General features: G+C 48.4%; 1 protein-coding gene across 2 annotated transcripts in view; it reads left to right on the top strand.

Annotated features, from left to right (window-relative positions):
* IL12RB2 (interleukin 12 receptor subunit beta 2) overlaps nt 1-22074 on the top strand; it is an 87478-nt gene that overhangs the window by 43786 nt on the left and 21618 nt on the right. For both annotated transcript variants that reach the window (XM_056122361.1, XM_056122362.1), the window contains exons 8-11: nt 2078-2297; nt 12403-12603; nt 19422-19520; nt 19609-19773. In XM_056122361.1, the coding sequence (XP_055978336.1) occupies nt 2078-2297; nt 12403-12603; nt 19422-19520; nt 19609-19773 (685 nt within the window). The remainder of the gene's footprint in view (nt 1-2077; nt 2298-12402; nt 12604-19421; nt 19521-19608; nt 19774-22074) is intronic.

The following is a 22074-nucleotide window of genomic DNA, read 5'->3' as shown; positions in this document are numbered from 1 at the left end:
TGGTGGCCGTTGGAAATTTTAAGCTTGGTTCTTGCCAGGGCCTGGGGTTGTCTGGAGAGAGAGAGGCTGACATGTCCCCACGTCAGGTCAGGATCTAGGCCTCGAGGATCTGGAGGGCGCCTAGGACAGAGCCCCAGTTGATGAAGCTCCAGGCTGAACTATAAAAAGCCCCATGAGAAATGCAGCTGTTTGGACCACCAGAAAGTTTGAATCAGCAAACGGGGAAACGTTCTCTCCCAGAATGCTAATTATTTCAGAAGCCAGATTATAATCACGAGGCCAATTTATTCACTTAGAGTGAAAATTACAAAATTTACGGGAACCAGATGTTTGTGTCAGCTTCTCCCGGCAGATAAACAGCCCAGGAAACCAAATTATTAGGCCATTCCTCTGGGAGCAGAAGCCAGACAGAGGGCATTTGCTGACTCTGAGGTGTGTCTTCCAGTCCGTGGCTCGAGGCCACCCCACACCCCGTGGAAGGGAAAGTCTTGCCAAGTAAAGTGTAATCTTGAATCCGCGAGTCAGCTGATTCCTTCCCTGCAAAGGCAGAGCCAACGCTTGCCTTGGCGTCCCTCCATTCTCAATACATCTCTTTCTCATGGTCCTGGTCCAATCAGGGTTACAATACAAATAATTCGTTTTCTGCTTACTTTCTGGGATGTCTTCCAAATGGGATCTCAATTGGAATTTTTGCCACTCTAAAAGTTCGTCACACACTTAGAACTTATTTTCGTTTCCTCGCACAGATGGAGAATCCAACTCACCAAGTTCAGATGTTACTAGTTTTGCTCTTGAAAATCTTGTCGGTTTCAGGACTAGAGTGATGGTACAGCATGTCGGGTGCTCTCTTTGCCCATGGCTGACCTAGGTTCGACTCCTGCAACCCATATGGTCCCTGAGCACCGCTAGGAATGAATGATCTCTGAGCACAGAGCCAGGAGTAAGGCCTGAGCACTGCTGAGTATGGCCCACAAGCTAAAAATAAGAAAATCTGGTTGGTTTCATGACCAACCTGGCACTTCTTATATAAAAATTACACATGGTGTGTGTGTGTGTGTGTGTGTGTGTGTGTGTGAGAGAGAGAGAGAGAGAGAGAGAGAGAGAGAGAGAGAGAGAGAGAGAGAGAGAAGTTGGGAAAGAAGACCTTGATGCTGCATGTCCAGTCCTAGGCCCCAGGGCTGGTGAGTGATAAGGCTGGAATCGCAGCCCAGAAGCTGTGCACCCAGCCCCTTCTTGTTCCTTTGGGTATGATTGCATTTTTCTCCTCTTTTGAAGCAAAGAAGAAAAACAAGTGTGCATTTCAGCATCAGACCTTCTAACAGAGGGACTGGAGTGATAACACAGCGGGTAGGGCATTTGCCTTGTACATGACCGACTCAGGTTCGATTCCCAGCATCCCGTATGGTCCCCCAAGCACTTCTAGGAGTAATTCCTTTTTTTTTTTTTAAGTTTTTTTAAAAAATTTTTTATTAATGAGACACCATGAGGTACAGTTGTAGACTTACAAATTTTGTGCTTGGGTTTCAGTTATACAATGATCAAATACCCATCCCTCCACCAGTGCCCATTTCCCACCACCACGGATCCCAGTATCCCTCCCATCCCCCATCCCCCGATCCCAACCTGCCTCTGTGGCAGGGCATTCCCCTCTGTTCTCTCTCTCCTTTTGGGTGTTGTGGTTTGCAAAAGAGGCATTGAGTGGCAATCATGTTTGGTCCATAGTCTACTTTCAGCATGCTTCTCCCATCCTGGGAGGATCCTCTCAACATTCTTTATTTGGTGCGCCCTTCTCTATCTGAGCTCCCATTTCCCCTAAATAACAAAATGGCAGGAGTAATTCCTGAGTGCAGAACCAGGAGTAACCCCTGTGCATCATTCGGTGTGACCCAAACAGAAAAAAAAAAAAACCCTTCTAACAGTGTCAGACGGCTTTGCTCCCTCCATGACAGGGGTGGGCAGTGGAGGTGATGAGCAGCTATAAATCGGGCATCCCCTGCTCATCCAGGAGATGGTGTGGCCAAGAGCCTCCGTCCACCTGGTTGAGGAATCCCAGTAAATGTGCTATACTTTGTTGCAGAACCTGAGCATGGCCGAGGCCAGAGGCAAAATCCTCCACTATGGGGTGACCTTGCAGGAAGAGTCAGGGGAGGAGGCCCCCCAAGAGAGCACCACAGAGCACTCCTCCTGGAGCACCATCATTCCCAGAACTGGGCACTGGGCGGTGACGGTGTCCGCCAAGAACTCCAAAGGCACTTCCCCACCCACCCGGATTCCCCTCACGGACCTGTGCGCGGCTGGTGAGTAGCAGCTTGACTTCCCTATGGCCTGTGGGACATCATGGTCTTCCTCATCACTTTCTCCCCACACCCTTCCCAGGGCCTGACACAGGAGTTGGGCTGCAGAGCCAGCGGCCTCCAGAGGCTGGTCCGTTCCACTCAGCTGTGAACAAGCAAGTGGGCATCTCTGTGCTTCCATGACCTTCTCTCTGAAGGGGCTAACATCACCTCCCTCAGGCCATGGTGGGTCTAAATACAGAGATGAAAGCATAGCTTGTATTCAGTGTGAAGGAAATGGGAATTAATAACTGGCTCAGGGGCTGGAGTGATAGCACAGCAGGTAGGGCATTTGACTTGCACACAGCCAATCGGGGCTCCATTCCCAGCATCCCGTATGGTCCCTTGAGCACTGCTAGGAGTAACCCCTACACATCTCCGGGTGCGACCCAAAAAGAAAAAGAAAATTAAATAATACATATCTGGCTCAGTTTTCCTAAAGCAAGAATAACTTGTGTTCTTAAGTTCTTGAGGGGAAACATTATATGTATGATCAAAATAACATTTGTTTTTGGTTTGGGGGTTGTACCCCGCTGTGCTCTGGGATGACTCCCATCTCTGTGCTCAGAGATCACTCCTGGCAGTGTTCAGGGGAACAGATAGGGAGTTGGGGATTCAACCTGGGTTGGATGCTTGCAAGGTAAATACTCTACCCACCCTCCTGTCTCTCTAGCCCCTCAAAATGCGTTTCACACCAATGAAATCCTGACTCAAAGGAAGCTTTAGCCCTCCATCAACTTATATTAGGTTAAATGTCTTGGTATACTCATAGTATGTTGAAAATATCACACGCGAATTGAGAATGTATTTTATACACTTAACCATCAGATATCATAGCTTGGCCAAGCCTTTCTTAGTTGTGCTGAGAACATATACAGGACCCAATAGTTGGGCAAAGTCATCTAACACAAAAGCAATTCTATAACTAAGTGTTGACTAGTCTCCACATTGATGAATGTTTTGTAGACAGAGCAGGATGTAAAAACACAATACCCTAACCACTGCCCAATACAGGCCACCTGGATATCTGCTGATCACCCTCACCATGGAGAACCACCAGGATCATGGCATACTGATCACCTGGAAATAGATCCGCAGCCCAAATGAGAGGTCCTGTTTCTACTGAGTACGCATGCTTCAGTACCACAGAAAAGTGGGAAACCCCTAAACCAACCATAGTAAGCCAGGAACTGTTTCCATAGTAATATCCTGCTATACTACAACTCTCTGTCAAACAAATTTAGACATGCATTCAGTGATGTACATTGAAAACCTCCAAATCAGCCTTTTACAACAGAATCTCATGAAAACTAGCTTCTCAAGATAAAAACACATGCTTAGCCAAATAATAATATAATAATAATAATAATAATAATACACATTAAAGCTTTTTCTTAAAAACCAGGATTCCAAGATTAGAGGGACAGTACAGCCAGTAGGACTTTTGCCTTACACACAGTTGACCCGGGTCGATCCTCTGAATCACATAGGGTCCCACAAGCCAGGCTAGGAGTGATCCCTGAATGCAGAGCCAGGAGTAAGTCCTGAGCACCACTAGAGGTGACCCCAAAACTAAATAAACAAAAAACCTGTGAGCATTGGTTTTTTTTTTATTAGTGAGACATATGAGGTACAGTTGTAGACTTACAAATTTTTGTGCTTGGGTTTCAATTATACAATGATCAAATGCCCATCCCTCCACCAGTGCCCATTTCCCACCACCAAGAGCAATGGTCTTTAAAAAATAAAAATTTTTAAAAAAAGCAAAAATAAGAATCTATAGCTGGATTCCTTAAAATTCACTACAACTATTTTATTACATATTCTCTATTTAAATTTAGTAACAATATCTCAAAACCTTTTGAGTAGAGAGAGAATACAGGAAGTGAAGTGCTTGCCTTGCATGCAGCGGCTTCATTTGTGACCTTGTTCAATCCCCAGCGCTGCAGAGGGTCCCCTGAGCACCACTGGGGGCCACTCCTGAGCACTGAGCTGGGAATAACCCCTGATCACAGCCCCATTCCCTAAAATGACACCTTTTGTATTCTTGAACATGTAAAACTCAGAACAGCTGGAGTTTATAAATAGGTTTAAAACACCAGTTGAGATCCTCCAGGAGGACGGACACACACACACACACACAAACACACGGGTCAATGTGTTATATATACCTCAAAGTGTGGAAGGGCTCCGGAACAGAACAGCCTACACAGAGGGTTCCTCAGAGTACAGAGACACGCTGATGCTCCCCAGGGGAAGGAGGCTGGTGCTCCCCAGGGGAAGAAGGGTATGTGGCATGAAGATTTTGTTGGTTTGGGTTTGATTTGGGGCCACACCCAGCTGTGCTCAGAGCTCATTCTTTGTGGGCTAAGGGAACCATATATGGTGCTGTGGGTTGAGCCCAGGTTGGCTACATATAGGACGAGTGCCCTGTTGCTGTCCTGTTGCTCCACCCCAGCACGATTTTGCAGTGAGATCTGAACAGGCACAGACTCTGCAGGGGCAAAAAAGGCCAGAGGTGAGGACAAGTTTGAAGGCAAAGCAGAGAAGGAGAGGAACCTTGATGGAATGAGATCCCTGGAAAACTGGAAGACATAGAATTGAGTGACACCAACTGGCCATCTGAACCTGTCCTGTCCAGCAGGAGATAGAGATGAAGATCCCTAAAAACTGCCCAGATCAGGGGAGGGAAGGAAGATGGGGAACTCTCCTGATCCTAGAAATTTTGGAATCTAGAGAACTTATGTCTCTGGAACCCCCCAGAGATCAGGCAGGCACCTCCCGTGGTTCAACCTGGTCTCACACGGTCTCGGAATGGTCAATGGTGGATTGAGTTCTGTAGCTCCTTCTTCAGCCCAAGTCCACATGGCTAGCACAGGTTTCTTTCCTGGAAGGAATAAAGCAACATCTCACCTGGAAGAAGTATTGCTCTTGAGAGAGTGGCGGGAACGGCTTTATCGTGAAGGGAACCTGGCCCAGACGCTCAAGAATGATTCGCCTGTTTTGTGATCAACACTGAGCACCTGACCAGGCAATAAGGCAAACATATTTAATGCTTGAGACCAGTTGCTTTGGTCAAAAACTTCCTGGCAAAATGAGCACTGGTGGAGGGATGGACCATTGTATGATTGAAACACAAGCACGAAATTGTGCAAGACTGTAACTGTACCTCATGGTGATTCACTAATAAAAAATTTTAAAAAAAGCAAACTTCCTGGCATGACAGGAGCCAGAAGCGAACACAGTGGCCTTCTCCAAGGCCAGAGGGAGGCCCTGGGGGGACAAAGCGACTGGACCAACCTGGGGCTGGAGCAATAGCACAGTGAGGAGGGCATTTGCCTTGCACGCGGCCAACGTGAGTTCAATTCCCAGCATTCCATATGGTCCCCTAACACCGCCAGGAGTAATTCCTGAGTGCAGAGCCAGGAGACACCCCGGTGCATGGCCGGGTGTGACCCAAAAAGAAAAAAAAAATTTTTAATTAAAAAAACACACACAGCTGCATCTGGAAAGCCGGGCCCATGTCTGTTGGGTGAGCACTCTTTCCAGAGCCTTCACAAGAGTTATCCCCTGACTCAGAAGCTCTCGGTGCCCTGGGAGGGGAAGCAGAAAGAAACGGTGCTCAATGGAACTGTGAGCCGGGCAGGGAGGAGTGAAGGTGTTCTGGCACGCCCCGGGGCAAAGCGCAGCCAGGCTGGTTCCTGGCCAGTGTGACGACTCCACTGGGGCCCGTGCCATGTCAATCAAAACCCAGAGACTGCTGTGATGAAGCCTATCACTTGGCCAAGGGTCCTACAAGCCGGAGGTGTCTCATCCATGTTTCCTGATATTTGACTCTCATCCACCCATCCATCGGTCCTTCCCACAGAACCACCAGGGCAAGAACTACCAAGACAAATGGACATAAAAGACCAGCTGCTGGTGACATCCAGGTCCTGACAAGGACACCAGTGCTCTGATCACCACCCAGGATATCTCGGCAAAGAAAGGGCCACCCGCCTCCATGCAGAAAGTGCAGGACACGAAGCAGACACAGAGCTTTCTCATTGTGCTCCGGCTTCTTGCCCTGAGAAGGTCCTTACCTGGCGGTTCTGCTGCAGGGCAGAGAAGTCTGGATAGCAGTGCAGGAAGCCAGGAAACTTGGCAGGAATGAACACCCAATAGCCACATGTGCCTGTGTAAGCCGACAGGTTCCTGAGACTTGTCCCTGCCACCCCCGCCTCTTCTGGGGCTGGGCAGCTCACCTGGTCTACCGGGAAGAGCAACACCTGCCACAAGGCACAGGGAAGTTCTGGAGGGGCCAGACCAGCCTCAGGGGACCCAGAGAGAGGTGGAGCTCAGGTGATGTCCCTTCCAGGCTCCCTGACCTGAAACTTTCCACCCTGAAAAGCCAACTGAGCTGGAGCCGGGTCTAGAGAAGGGGCCCCTCCCAGTGGAAAGCAAAATAAAGGCTGCTGATCCACCAGGATGAGCCACCACAGTCTGGAAGCAGAGATCCTAGGAGCACAATTTTGAGAGCAAAAGGGCAGCCAAAGAACAGTCTGTGGCCCAAGAGAGGCAGTGAGCACAGGAGAAGGAGACACTCGTTTTTGTAATAAGGACAGTATCTTCAGAAAGAGGAGCACGGATGTCAGGAATGCAAATGAAAAGGGTGAGCAGGCAAAGATTCCATGTGGGAGTGAAGAACCCAGGCAGTCAGTCGGCTGAAGAGCAGAAAGGACTCGCTGGGTTGGGGAGGCTAAGGCTGGGGTAATATAAAATGAGGAAGTTGACAATTGAGAAAAGAAAATAAACCACCGAAAGACTAGCTATCGAGCACATCAAGGGGGAGTGTCCCAGGAAGAGAAAGTAAAGCGGGAAAATATTTGAAGCAGTCAAAAAATGGACAAAGTTAGAGAAAGATGTAAGGTGGCAGAATGAGATCTCTACACAGGCGGAGCTGGACAAAAGGAAAAAGAAGGGGCTGGAGTGATAGCACAGCGGGTAGGGCGTTTGCCTTGCACGCTGCCGACCCCGGTTCGATTCCCAGCATCCCATATGGTCCCCCAGGCACCGCCAGGGGTAATTCCTGAGTGCATGAGCCAGGAATAACTCCTGTGCATTGCAGGGTGTGACCCAAAAAGCAAAAAAAAAAAAAGTCTCTTCTAGAGTGAAATTTACAAGACTTCTAGTTAAAGAAAAAAACATCAAACTCGGGATTAAAATGCAAATGAAGCAGAAATCAGGCTGTGAATTCTGTTCACAGCCGAGCTTGTAAACATGTAAGAGTCCATAACGAGTCAGAAGTGACAACCCAGCAGCTGGAGCACATTCCCTGCAGGCAGTGTGGGACCCGGGTGTGGTCATTGGCACCACATGGGCCCCCGGGCACCTCCAGGAGTGGTGCCTTAGCATGGAGCCACTGGAAGCTTTCCCTGAGCATGGTTATGTGTGACCACCCCCCCCCCCCACCAACCAAATGAAAAATACCTAACAATGTCTCAAGGTAGAAAATATTTTTAAAAGTTGAAATGGAAAAATTATATCCAGCTAAACTATCCTTTAAAAATGGTAGCAGTGGGTTGGATCAATAGGACAGCTGAGAGGGCATTGGCCTCATACACAGCAGACCAGGGTTCAATCACCGGCATCCCATGTGGCCCCCCTGAGCCCTGCCAGGGGTGGTCCCTAAGTGCAGAGTCAGGAGTAAGCCCTGTGCACTTCCAGGTGTGACCAAAAAAAAGAAAGAAAAAAAAGGAAAGGTAGAGGTGGCTGGGGAGATGGCTCAGAGGTGTGCTACTCAGGCTTGGCATGTAGAAAGGTCCTGGTTCAACCCCTGGCATGACATGTACCCCAAAGCTTCAAAACAGTGACCCCTAAGCACTGAGCCAGGTGTATCCCCTGAGCACAGGTCAGTAGTGGTCCCAAAACAAATATAATCATTTAATTCAAATTATAGAGAAAGAAGGATAATAAACTCAGATCAATAGGAAGTAAATAAATAATAAAGGCAACAATGGGCATTAACAGTAAATTTTTTTAAAACTTTTATATTGAATCGTAGTGAGATACAGTTACAAAGTTGTTCATGTTGGGTTTCAGTTATGTAATGTTCCAACGCCCGTCCCTTCACCAGTGTACATTTTCCACCGCCAACGTTTCCAGTTTCCCTCCTGCAGCCCCTCCACCCTCCTCTGTGGCAGTTGTTTTTCTTTTCTTCTCTCTCTCTCTCTCTCTCTCTCTCTCTCTCTCTCTCTCTCTCTATCTCTATCTGCCTCTGTCTCCCTCCCTCTTTCCGCCCCCCCTCCCCCCGCTCCTTTTGGGCATTATGGTTTTGCAATAAAGGTCATCATGCATATCCCTTTACCTACTTTCAACACTCAGTTCTTGTCCAGAGCGATCATTTCTAACTCTTATTGTCATCCTGGTCCCTTCTCTATCCTAACTGCCCTTCACCCGAACACATACGTGGCAAGCTTCCAACCATGGACCAGTCCTCCAATAAGAGTAAATTTTAAACCAAATAAAAATGATTATTAAAATCTAAAGTTAGTTTGTTGGAAAACTCAGTAAGCTCGTGAGATTGACTCTAATCTCTAATGAGATTGACTAGGGGAGGGTACCAAAAATATCACACAAAACTTGAGGGGAGGAATAGTTCTCTCCAATAAACCCAGCATGTCCTTAAAAGCACAACTAACCAACCCTAGGCCCAGATTGTTTTACAGTTGCACTCTGAAAAAAAAAATAATAATCCTCTTATTTACATGGTTTCAGGGCAGGAAAAAAAAAAGGGAAAACTGCCCGATATTTTATGGGGATAATTTCCTTTGTTTTTTTTTTTTAGGTTTTTTTAGTTTGATATTGTTGTTGTTTGTTGTTTGTTTTATAGGCCACAAAAAACTGTACTCAAAGATTATTCCTGATAGCACTCAGTTGCCATTCCTGCTGGGGTCAAGGAGCCATACGGAATGCTAGCCATCAAGCCAGAGTTGGCCATGTGCAAGGCAAACACCCTACCCACTGTACTATCTCTCTAGTCCCGGATAATTGCACTTTGATACTGAAATAAGACAACAGTAAAAGACTTATTTGCTAATTTCACTATGAATAAGTTATAACTTGTCCCTAATATATGCATTAAAAACTAGCCACAGAGGACCACAGATATAGTACAGTGAATAAGGTGCTTGCCTGGTACGAGGTTGACCCAAGTTTGATCTCCAGTGCCACATACTCTCCCCTGAGCACTGACAGGAGTGATCCCTGAGTGCAGAACTAGGAGTAAGTCCTGAATGCTACCAGGTGTGGCCCAAAACCCAACAATAAAAAATAGCATTGAAACTCGGGATTCCATCCAAAACATACTATTTGCCACACAATTCTAACAATAAGTGTGTAAAAGCAAAACAAAATTCTCCCAAGATCCATCTGAGAGGAAAGATCACAGGGCATATTCTAGCCCCCTAAAAGTGGTGTGGCATATGGGCCATATGGGTGATGGACAGGAAGTAAGACACGTATCTTGCATACAGCTGACCTGCTTCAATAGTCATTGACATCGTATATTATCCCTCTCACTCAGCATCTCCAGGAGTGACCCCTAAGCACAGAACCAGTAGTAACCACTGAGCATCCTGGGGTGTGGCCCAACGCCCCTCCCCCAAAATAAATGGGAAAAAAATAGAAATGGAGCCCCCTGGGTTGGATAGGACCCAGATTGGACACATGGTAAGGCAAGTGCCCTACCCACTGTACCATCTCTCCAGCCCCAAGAGAAGTTTTTAAAGCATAATGAAAGGCAAGAAGGATTAGAGCAGACAAATATGGTAGGAACTATCCCATAAGAGGACTGGAATTACCAAACAAGGCCTTACAATAGCTGTTATTGATATGCTATGGCCTGTCAGTAGATCAAGTAGACAGCATGCACTCATCAACCGATTGTAAAAGCTAGACAGGATAATTAAGTGTCATGAATACCCACGATCACTTTGAGAAGAACAAAATGAGATGGGGACTTTGCCCACTGGACAGCCAGAGGTCACTCTGCACTGTGTAGCTGGCCAAGGCCCCACAAGTCAAGAACACAGTGGATGCTACGATGGCATTGCCCTTGCAAGCTCTGACTCATCATGTGGCCAGTGGTGATGTTTATTTCCTTTAAAAGGAAACCACTTAAAATCAGAAATCTTTCAGCTAGAATTAGACAGAAAAGTTAAACACAGGGCAGGAGAGACAGTACAGGGATTCAGGCGCTTGCCTGGCAGGCTGACGATCTGGTTTGTTCCCTAGCACCATGTATGGTCCCCCCAAATCCTACCAGGAGAGATCTCCTGAACACATAGCCATGAATAAAACCCTGAGTACCACCAGGTATTGCCCCATGAATCAAAAAGTCCCATATTGTATCCTGTTGACAAAAATCAGAGATCCGTGAAAGGTTAAAGCACTAGCTGGGGAAGTGAGCACCCTGGGCTCTTCAGAGATTGACTTGACGGTACTCAGGGGACATATGGGATGCTGGGGATCGAACCTGGGTCAGCCACATGCAAGGCAAAGATCCTATCCACTGTACTATCCCTCGGGCCCCTGTATGCAAAGATTTGAAAAGTGTCTCTTGCTCATCAATTGGAGATTGGACCAAGGGTTAAGGTAGCACTCTGAAGGAATGATCTGGATTTGCCTGTCAACTCGAATTGGAGTCGAGCATCCTCCACCCAGATCCTCCAAATTCCAGTAGGCGGGGGTCACACCCACCACCTGGACCCCTGGCGCCGTGTAATCCCATCAACGGCCAAGACTCAGAGACTATAAAATCCAGTGCGGCCGCGAATGACATCTTATCAGGACATCTTTTTATGACATCTTATTATCTCATTCCTACTTTGGACAAACTTGCAGGCTATGGAATGTAGCCTGCCCACAGGGCAGAGTCTGGCAAACTCCCCGTGGCCTACCAAATATGCCAAATACCAGTAACAATGATGGGTCTCATTCTCCTAAAGAGCCTTGAATATAATCTCAGGGCTAGGATGAAAGAGACGTTACTGGGGCCTGCTCGAGGCAATCGACGAATAACAGGATAATGAATGAAAATGAATGAATGCCTGTCAACATCATGGATAGATCCATAAATGTTTAGTGAAAGAGAATTCCAGTACATTTCACGAAAACACAAGTACATTTCACAACACCAGTTTGCAGGGATATATGTATATCAAAACAAAATTCTAGAAGGTGGCTTGAAAGGATGCATAGAAATTCCTGGAGCAGGGAGGTGCATCTGGGGACAGAAATGGAAAGTGAAATGGTGAGTGAAGAGGGGAATTTTTTTTTTCTTTTTGGTCCACACCCAGTGATGCTCAGGGGTTACTCCTGGCTCTGCACTCAGGAGTTACTCCTGGCGATGCTCCAGGGACCATATAGGATGCCAGGGATCAACCCGGGTTGGTTGTGTGCAAAGTAAACGCCCTTCCCGCTATACTATCATTCCAGCCCCAAGAGGAAAACATTCTAATTTTCGCACACGCCATAGGACAAAGAAGCAAGATGGACTACAATCTGTCAGGACAAAGTCCTTGGAAAGCATCCTTCCTCAAAATACAGTAAAAGGGAGATCAGCCTTGCCCCCAGTGTTTATAGGGGAGGACAGAGAAGGAGGGAAAACAAGGTGGGTCAAGGAAGTGAATGGGAAGAAATGGGCGAACAGGCCATCAGGGCTTTGGCTCTGCCGGTGATATGGGTGGGTGGTAGAGTCATACATTCAAAGCACAGACTCATCAACACTGAAAATAGGAGATTTAAGCAGCAACCACTGGAACTTTGTAAAGTGCCTGTCAGTTGACAGCTAGGGGCTGGGGTGGTGGTTGAGGGCTGGGGAGGGAATGTGGTGGAGGGAAGTTGACACTGGTGGTGGGATGGTGTTGACATATAAAAGTTATATATCTGTAATATGTATGTGTGAGATCATCTATAACGTATCAACAATATATGTGGAAGCATCCTTCCTCAACCTGGCTGGGATGCATCCTTTAGATTGCTTCCCACTTTGACTATGGTTTTGTCCCTCCCTGTGTCCCCCCTGCAGAGCGACTGGCCCCTCACCAGGTCACTGCCCATTCAGAGGGCACAGGCACCGTCGTGGTGACATGGGCAGCTCCGGGCAGCACGGCCTCTGCCGTGCAGGAATATGTGGTGGAATGGCAGGAGGCCCATTCCATGGACCGTGTGCCAGCCCCGCTGGACTGGCTACGGAGTGCCCCCTCCAAGAGGTCTGCCAGGATTTCAGGTACTGGGCTGGGAAGGAGGGTGGAGCCCAGGGGCTGCCTGGCTGGAAGGACAGTAATAACTTAGAGGGTGTGAGGGCAGCACTGCAGAACAGTTCACTGCCGGTGCATAAGAGCAGCTGTTTTTATTCATGTATATTATTATATTCACTGTATCACTGTCATCCTGTTGTTCATCGATTTCCTCAAGCAGGCACCAGTAACATCTCAATTCGTCCTAGCCCTGAGATTTTAGCAAGTGCCACGTTGGAGGCTCTTTCAGGGTCAGGAGAATGAGACCCATCATTGTTACTGGGTTTTGGCATATCTAATACACCACGGGGAGCTTGCCAGACTCTGTCCTGCAGGCAGGATACTTTTGGTAGCCTGCCGGGTTCTCCAAGACCTAGAACTAGACAATAAGAGGTTGTGCGCTTCCAGGAGCTTGGTTTTATAGATTCTGGATCTTGGCTGTTGATGGGATTACACGGTACCAGGGGCAGTTGGTGGGTGTAATGCCTAGCTACTGGAAGATGGGGGATCTGGGTGGAGGAGACCCAGTCCCAATCTGAGCAGGCTTGGAGATCTCAGCCCCAGGTCCTGCACACCTGGGTTCCTCTGCCGGTTCCTTCATGCGTGAGGCTTGTCCAAGCTTGTGGAGAGTGGCTCTAAGCATGACTGTGGTTGGGCTATTATATAATAATAATAATAATTATTATTATTATTATTTTGCTACAATCAGCGGCTCCACAAATAAGCCTGGCTGGGAGCCCAGTCATAACCAATGTGGTAGACACCCCTGAAATCTGGGGGTTTATTTCACTCACAGCAATCACCTGGGGCAAGCGATGCTGTACCCATGACACAGGAAAGGAAAACAAGCGATCAATCTGTTGCCCCCAGTTCAGTTCCCTGTTACTTGCGTGGTCCTAAATCCAGAATCTATCTCGATAGTTATTGTCTCAAGGTTCCAAATTCTAACTCTTGTCCTTGGCGGTAATCAAGAGGAAGAAAACACCTGAAAAGATTAAAGCAAGTGGTCAGGATTTCATCAACATCATGAACCATACGCCATGTTACTCAGGGCATATTCCTGGCTCCTGTACTCAGTGGTCACTCCCGGCTGGGCATAGGGTACCACGTGTGTGCTGGGGAGCCAACCAGGGTCAGCCAGGGTCAAGAAGGCAAGTGCTATCTCTCCCATCCGCTCAGTGTCATTTTTAAATGCATATGAAAACAGTGCTTAAGGGGGCAGAGCAATAGTACAGCAGGTAGGGCATTTGTCTTGCATGCTGCTGGCCCAGGTTAGGTCCCCAGCATCCCATATGGTCCCCTGAGCACCTCTAGGACTAACCCCTGAGCATCTCCAGGTGTGGCCCCAAAACAGTAACAACAAAAATCAAAAACAGTGGTTAAAAGTGTTGGTCCATTCTTTATCAAGATTGGAATTCTGAATTTCGCACCGGGTTGTATTGATTTAGGGAAAACTGTAGAACTTCTCTGTGCCTTGTTTTATTTCTCCATAAGCTGAAAATAAAATCATTAGTTTATGGGGTTTATTCTAGAGGTAAAGGTAAAGGTAAAGGCCCTCCCGTTGATCGTCGATTTGCTCGAGCGGGCCCAGTAACGTCTCCATTGGAGACTTTGTTGTTACTGTGTCTGGCATATCGAATACTCTCGGTAGCTTGCCGGGCTCTCCGAGAGGGGCAGAGGAATAGAACTCGGGTGGGCCATGTTGGCTGCATGCAAGGCAGATGCCCTACCAACTGTGCTATCGCTCCATAGGGTGGCAGATAGCACAGCGGGTTTCTTCCAAATTAAAGCTAAAATATATGTTAATATTTTTCTATGGAAAAAAATCTGTCAATTCTTTGAATACTGCTTTTATTTCATTATCTCCCTTTTAAAGTCCCATCATATGTAAGGTAAAGGTAAAGGCCCTCCCGTTGATCGTCGATTTGCTCGAGCAGGCCCAGTAACGTCTCCATTGGAGACTTTGTTGTTACTGTGTCTGGCATATCGAATACTCTCGGTAGCTTGCCGGGCTCTCGGAGAGGGGCGGAGGAATCGAACTCGGGTCGGCCATGTTGGCCGCTTGTAAGGCAAATGCCCTACCGCTGTGCTATCGCTCCAGCAAAAAGAAAATGGTAATTAAATAAATGGGAAATTAAATAAAATTAAATAAATAAAACTAAATTAAATAGGTAAAGGTAAGGTAAAGACCCTCCCATTGATCATCGATTTGCTCGAGCAGGCCCAGTAACGTCTCCATTGGAGACTTTGTTGTTACTGTGTCTGGCATATCGAATACTCTCGGTAGCTTGCCGGGCTCTCCGAGAGGGGCGGAGGAATCGAACTCGGGTCGGCCATGTTGGCTGCTTGTAAGGCGAACGCCCTACCTGCTGTGCTATCGCTCCAGCCCTTTATTCTAGAGAAGAACTAGAAAGATAGCTCAAAGGGCAGTGCTGGCTTTGCAGGTAGGAGACTCAGATTTGATGCCCAGAACTGGATGGTTCCCTGAGCACCTCTGAGACCCACCCCCAAACCTGAGCCCGGAGCAGCTTCTAAACAGGACTGGAGGGGGTCTCAACCCTCCTACCCAAATACAGTTACTTTAGAGAAAATATTTTGAAGAAAGCCTGACCTGTGAGTGATTGATTGATAATTTAGTTATTCCTGTGTCGGGGCTAAGGTTTTAATAGATAGTAAGGGCTCTAAATACATTAATATTTCTGTGACACCAGGAGAGCCAGCACACCTGTCTGGGAGGATATATCCAGCCAAGCTTACAGACAGAAGATGCATGCATGAAATAAAGATGCTGGCTAGGGGGGCTGGAACAATAGTACAGCAGGTAGGGCATTTGCCTTGCACGCGGCCAACCCGGGTTCAATTCCTAGCATCCCATATGGTCCTCCAAGCACCACCAGAAGTAATTCCTAATTGCAAAGCTAGGAGTAATCCCTGTTCATCACTGAGTGTGCACCCCCACCCCAAAAAAAGATGCTGTTTTTGGGAACACACAAGTCAGGCTGTATGCCTTATTTCTAGTCTAGTGGCTCAGATTTCTGGGGAAGTGGAAGTGGCCATCCTTGGTCCCTGGACATCCAGAGCTCACTGCCTAGATAACCCAGAGCACAGGCACTGTTAACGCAGAAACTACCAGAACTGCAGGAGACAGAGCTAGGAGGTGCGGGCCATTTGGGGGCTGTCACTAGCTCCGGTAGGGGCAGGGTGGGGTGGGGGTGTGGATCTGTGTCCTTTCTTGTCAGCCGAGCACAGCTAAGGCTCCTGCCTGGAAATTATAATAACACAGCCAATGCCAGCACAATTGGAGAAAGAACTTTCCTTCTACGTAGTGGTCTTTAATAGGGAAAGTGATTTCCTTTCAGGGCACGGTGTTCCTCCCTGCACGGTCGGGCTGTACCAATTTCCCTCTATGCTATTCTGCCCATCAAATGGGGGGAAAAACTGTGGTTAGAAAAGGCATTTACTGAACTGTAAATTGCCTCAAAATTGTCAGTGCTTATTATAAACTGTATCAGAAACTAGCCCTCATGGCATAGTTTGAGCCACAGGATCCCTGCAGTTCCTCCCTTGCAGAAATCCTCTATTTCTACAGAAAACTATAGGTGGCAAGAGAGAATTTTTCCATACTTGGGAAACTAAAAGGGTCTTAAGCACTTTAGAACTGTTCATTAAAATATAGTCAATACAATGTTGGGCTAAAATAACTTGATTAACGATAGTGGTTTTCCTGCATGAAAATACTCGGGTAACTATTAGTGGGTGTGGATGCTACATTCTGGAAATACGGACTTTGAAAAAGCAAATGAGGAATTGGAGAGATAGTACAGTGGGCATTGCACTTGCCTTGCATGTGATGGACCTGGGCTCGATCCCTGGCACCCCATATCATCACCCGAGACCCCCCAGGAGTGACCCCTGAGCACAGAGCCAGGAGTAAGCCCTGAGCACAGCCAGGTATGGCCCACGAAAACAAAAATCATGCACTCAGGTGGCGCACACAGCAAAAGACCCTATTGCCAACCTACGGTCATTGGCAATAGGAAATGGGTTTATTTGTGTGTAGGGGGAGGGGTATTGGGCCATACCTGCAGTGCTCAGAGGCTAACCCCGGCTCTGTGCTCAGGAGTCATCCCAGACAGGACTCGGGGGCCATCTGCAGGGGCAGGGATTGAACTGGACTGTGCCACGTGCAAGACAAGCACCTTATCCCCATACTGTCTCTGAGTTGGGGGCTTTGGAGTAGGAGTTGAGCACAATTCCCCTCCCGGAGTGTATATGGGTGGAGCTTGCCTTGAGCTCATCCTTAGCCCTTGTCCTGCCTGGGCCAGATGGTACTGACCCCAGAACGCTCTCTCTCTCTCTCTCTCTCTCTCTTCCCCCCCTCCCTTTGGCCATTGTGGTTTGCAGTACAGACACTGAAACTACGGCCCTTTCTCAAGAAGGAACCAATCACACTGCTCAGAGAACATTCTGTGACGCCCAGACTCCTGGGCCACTTTCTTGCGTTCCCCCTGCCCTTTCTGCAGTTACCCCGCATGCTCTTCATTCGCTCTTTGCCTTCTCCCACAGATGAGACTGAAACTCTGCTGGAACCACCATCACCCACCCATACGCCCTCCCATGTCCCGAGTAAGGAAGCGGTTTCTGAACCTGGAGCAGGCAGGGCCTCTGCCCAAGTCTGCCGGGCCTGTACTCTGAAGAGGGAGGAAGGAGCAGGGCCTGGACTGGGGATGGAGAAAAGGGGTGTAGACCCTCAGAGAGGCACGGCCAACTCTGAACTGGGCGACCGGCTTGCCAGGTTCTCCTCTTCATAGACTGGGAGTGACCAGCACAATGCTGAGACCCCCCCCCCCCACCTTTCCTTCCACTGACACTGAGAGTGGCCCTTCACAGGAAGCCCTGCCCATTTCTTTATTTTTGTTGGGGGCCACATGGGTGTTCCAAGCCTCTCTCCTGGCTCTGCGCTCAGGGATCACTCCTAGTGAGCTCAGGTGACCATACAGGTGCCAGGGTTAGAACCGGGGTCAGCCACGTGCAAGGCAAGTGCCCTCCCCACTGTCCTACATCTCTGGCCCCCGAGTCCCCAGTTTCTGATGTGGCAGGTCGAAGGTCTGGGCCTTGAACTCACGTTAGCTTCGAAGGCTGGTCTGGCACTCCGGCATCACCTCACCCAGCAGAGGGCTGGGGTGAGGAATGCCACAGGGGAGGCAGAGCAGCGGACACAAAGGGCTCCACAGCCGGCAGGGTCATTGGACTTCTGGGTACCCAACCCCTCCCCCAGGGCAGCTTGGCATTGCCATCCCAGGCTGCCTGCACCCATTCCTCCTGTCCCCAGGCGCGGTTCTGTTCTGTCCCCCTTGCCTCTATGGGTGGCACCTGCGCATTACATGTGCTCACTTGCTGGATGGAATATTTAAGGCAGAATGGCTTTTCCTGGAAATCACAAGGTTTTTAATAAGTATTCAGATGTAAAATCCCTCCTCTCAAAGATGCAAATGGTAACCCCCAATCAGTGGCCAAGGTTGGGGGACCCTACCCTCCCTGACCCCCTAGGAGAGAGACTTCCATCCTGCCATGCTTTCAGGATCCTCCTGGGAATTCTATCTGTCTTCCCCCTCCTATAAAGATGTGTGTTATCTCTAAGAGATGCCTTCTCTCTAAAACAGTTTGAAGTCTGAGATTCACGGAAATCAGGAATTGGGGCCCAAACAACAACTTGCCCATTTTTAAACTTTATGTCTGACAAAAATTTGCAAAGTGGAGTGACTTGGAGGGAAGGCAGGAGCAGGGAGTGACAGCCACATCTGATGATGCTCAGGGGCTATTCCTGACGCTACGACCAGGAGTGACCCCCAGACAGTGTCAGGGACTTGAACCTTAATGCCTATACTATGGCCCTGACTCCAAAGTGGCAAACTTTAAAGACCGGAAGATCTCGGAAGAGCTGCTGACCGCCCCCCTGCCACCTCCTCCCCCAGCAATTCTCTATGTTTTCGTGGCTCTGACACCATGCAGAGGTGACTAAAGCCCGTGGGAGCGGGTGCAGGAGGGAGAAGAACAAAGGGTCAGATTGTACCCAGCGTGCCCATGAGTCACACCCAACCATGGGGGCCTCACTGCCCAGCCAGTTCCCAGCAACTGCTGAGGAATTAGAAAAGAGGGTCCAGTTCCTTTGTCTGCAAACCCTCATCTCGCCTCTTGGCAAACAGCAAATGATTGCTCTGTGGAAATCAGTGCTCCATAGGAATCAGTTTTGTTTCCAGAGCCAGCTGTGTGGTGATCTTTAAATCTTAGCTGGAGCCGAGGGGCTGTTTTCTCCGTCATCTCGAAGAGCCTGCAAAGAATTGGGTTCACTTGCACAGGTTCCCTTCCGGTTTGGGAGCAGGGAGTGGCGGCTTCCAGAAGCCGGGGCCACAGCAAAGAAGGTGCTGAGATTTTGTAACTTAGGTCATCCCCTTGCAAACCTGGATCCAGTTTGTACTGGAACCATGTTCACACAAAAATAAAAATATAAGTCAAAGAAGGAAAAAAAAAACAGTACAGTGAATAGGACACTTGCCTTGCACACGACCAACCCCGGTTCAATCCTGGGCACCACATATGGTTCCCTGAGCACTACCAGGAGTGATCCCTGAGCACAGAGCCAGGAGTAAGTCCTGAGTACTGCTGGGTGTGTCCCAAATACCTAAATAAACAACTAAAAAATAAAGAGGCCCCAGAAGGGGTTTGAATGTGACCATATTGGACATCAGTAACCTCCCTGAGCAACACACCCAGGATGCTGGTGGGAGGAACTTCGTTTCCCTTACAGAGAGCCTCAAGCCCTATGTCTGTTACGAATTCCGTGTGCATGCTCTGGCCGGATACCAGGGAGGATGCAGCTCCAGCCGGGCTGACGCCAAGCACAAAGGTGAGTCCTGTGGCACCTTTAGCCTGAGTTTGCTGTAGCCGGATGATTTGGGTCTGGCTCTGACCTAAATCCCTCCTTTATCCTACAGCACCTCGAAGGGGTCCACGCATTCATTCCATCACAGAGGAAAAGGAAAAGGGCCGCGTTTTCATCTCCTGGGATGGAATTCCAGCAGGAGAGCAAATGGGCTGCATCCTGCAGTATAGGATATACTGGCAGGCACAAGACTCCAAGTCCCAGCCTCATTTCTGGGGTAGGTATGAGAAGCAAGTGCTGCAAGGCCTTTATTGTTTAAAAGGAGGGAGCGGAGAAGAGTTCCTGTGTGCGTGCGTGTGTGTGTGTGTGTGTCTGTGCATACATACACATGTGAATGCATGCACACATGCTGAGAATGCTACCATTTTGCCTGGCCTTAGTAAGCATTTATGGAAAGAGTAATGGAAAAATAATGGAAAGAGTCAAAACATCTAAATAGGCGTGCAAACTCATTGAACGCATGCTACAAGCCAGGCAAATTGAAGAAATGAAGCCAGTGAAGTAAGTGCAGATGAGCTTACTCAGGTATGGAGAGATTATTTTATTTTTTAATTAATTTATTTTTTTCCACTTAGTACTATTCATTCTTTTTTTAAACTTTAGATCACGGTCACAGTCCTCCCATTGTTCATCGATTTGCTTGAGCAGGCCCAGTAACGTCTCCATTGTGAGACTTCTTGTTACTGTGTTTGGCATATCGAATACGTCACGGGTAGCTTGCCAGGCTCCGCCGTACGGGCGAGATCCTCTCGGTAGCTTGCCGGGCTCTCCAAGAGGGGCGAAGGAATCGAACTCAGGTCAGCCATATTGGCTGCGTGCAAGGCAAACACCCTACCACTGTGCTAAAGAATCACCATGAGGTACAGTTACAGACTTACAAACTTTTGTGCTTATGTTTCAGTCATACAATGATCAAGTACCCATCCCTCCACCAGTGTCCATTCTCCAACACCAATGTTCCCAGTATCCCTCCCACTGCCCCCATCCCCCTACCCCCATCCCCGCCTTTGTGGCAAATGCATTCTCTTTTACTCTCTCTCTCTCCCTTTGGGTTTTGTGGTTTGCAATAGAGGCATTAAGTGGCCATCATGTTTGGTCTATAGTCTACCTTTAGCACACACCTCCCATCCCGAGTGGGCACTCCAAGCATTCTTTACTCGGTGGTCCCTTCTCTGTCTGAGTTGCCTTTTCCCCAAGCACATGAAGCTGGCTTCCAAGCTGTGGAGCAATCCTCCTGGTCCTTAGGGAAAGATCATTTTAAAAAGATATAAGGGGCAAGAGAGGTGATAACAGGGGGCTGAAGTGATAGCACAGCGGGTGGGCATTTGCCTTGCACACGACTGACCCGAGTTTGATTCCCAGCATCCACTATAGTCCTGTGAGCTACCACCAGAAGTAACCCCTGTGCATCACCGGGTGTGACCCAAAAAGTCAAAGGAAAAAAAAAGAGAGAGACGTGATAAGGGGGTTAAGGCACTTAGCTGGCCTAAGGCTGAACCCAGTTCTATCCCTGATACCTCAGGGTCCCCCCAGCATTCCAAGGATGGCCCAGGTAACCCCACCACTGCAGGGCTGGAATAGCACTGCATCCTCATACCCTCACATGGAAACACCAAGGATCACTGGGACAAATTCCCCTGGGCCTCCGGAGCCCCCACCCTCCCCCCACACCCTAATCTTTGAAAATAAAAAGCAATAAGATCACTTCCATAAGGTCCTTAAGGTTTACAAGGAATGTATCAGAGAATATTTAATTGCTTTTGCTTTATCGCTGGAGCGATAGCACAGCGGTAGGGCATTTGCCTTACAAGCGGCCAACATGGCCGACCCGAGTTCGATTCCTCCGCCCCTCTCGGAGAGCCCGGCAAGCTACCAAGAGTATTCGATATGCCAAACACAGTAACAACAAAGTCTCCAATGGAGATGTTACTGGGCCCGCTCGAGCAAATCGATGATCAACGGGAGGGCCTTTACCTTACCTTTACCTTGCTTTAATCAGCGGCTACTTCCAGCTTGGTGGTTAGGAATTACTCCTGGCTGTGCTGGGGTACCTGTGGTCTTGGGGGTCAAACACGGGTCTCCTGCATACACACCCGCACTCCAGCCTGCTGAGCTGTCTCTCCGGCCCACGTCTGGAGAACTCAGAAACATTTGCAAATACTACCATAGTCTTCAAGTAGGGAACTTGAGAAGTGCTCGAATGCCTTCTGGCCCAAACCCTATCACAAGGTGACAGCAATGGAAATGAATTCTGGCCACAGCCTTATCTCAGCTGATATCATGGATTCCCTCCTTTGAGTCTCCTGCCGGATATGATGTTCTGTCCCCAGGTTTACTCAGGTTTGGTTTTCACCCTGGCTTGACTTCTCTTTATTTCACAATCAGCTGGCCTTCTATAGGGAGCATTTATTAGAAAAAAAAAAAGCAATATTTTCAATCCTTCATGAGAACTCTGAGAAAAAGGGAGAATGTAACAAAGTCAGCCTGCAATGCGGGTGCCAGAGAGATGGGGACAAGG

The sequence above is a fragment of the Sorex fumeus genome, unplaced genomic scaffold (assembly GCF_029834395.1).
Source record: "Sorex fumeus unplaced genomic scaffold, SorFum_2.1 ptg000045l, whole genome shotgun sequence".
NCBI lineage: Eukaryota > Metazoa > Chordata > Mammalia > Eulipotyphla > Soricidae > Sorex > Sorex fumeus.
This window is presented reverse-complemented; position numbering and strand designations above follow the sequence as displayed.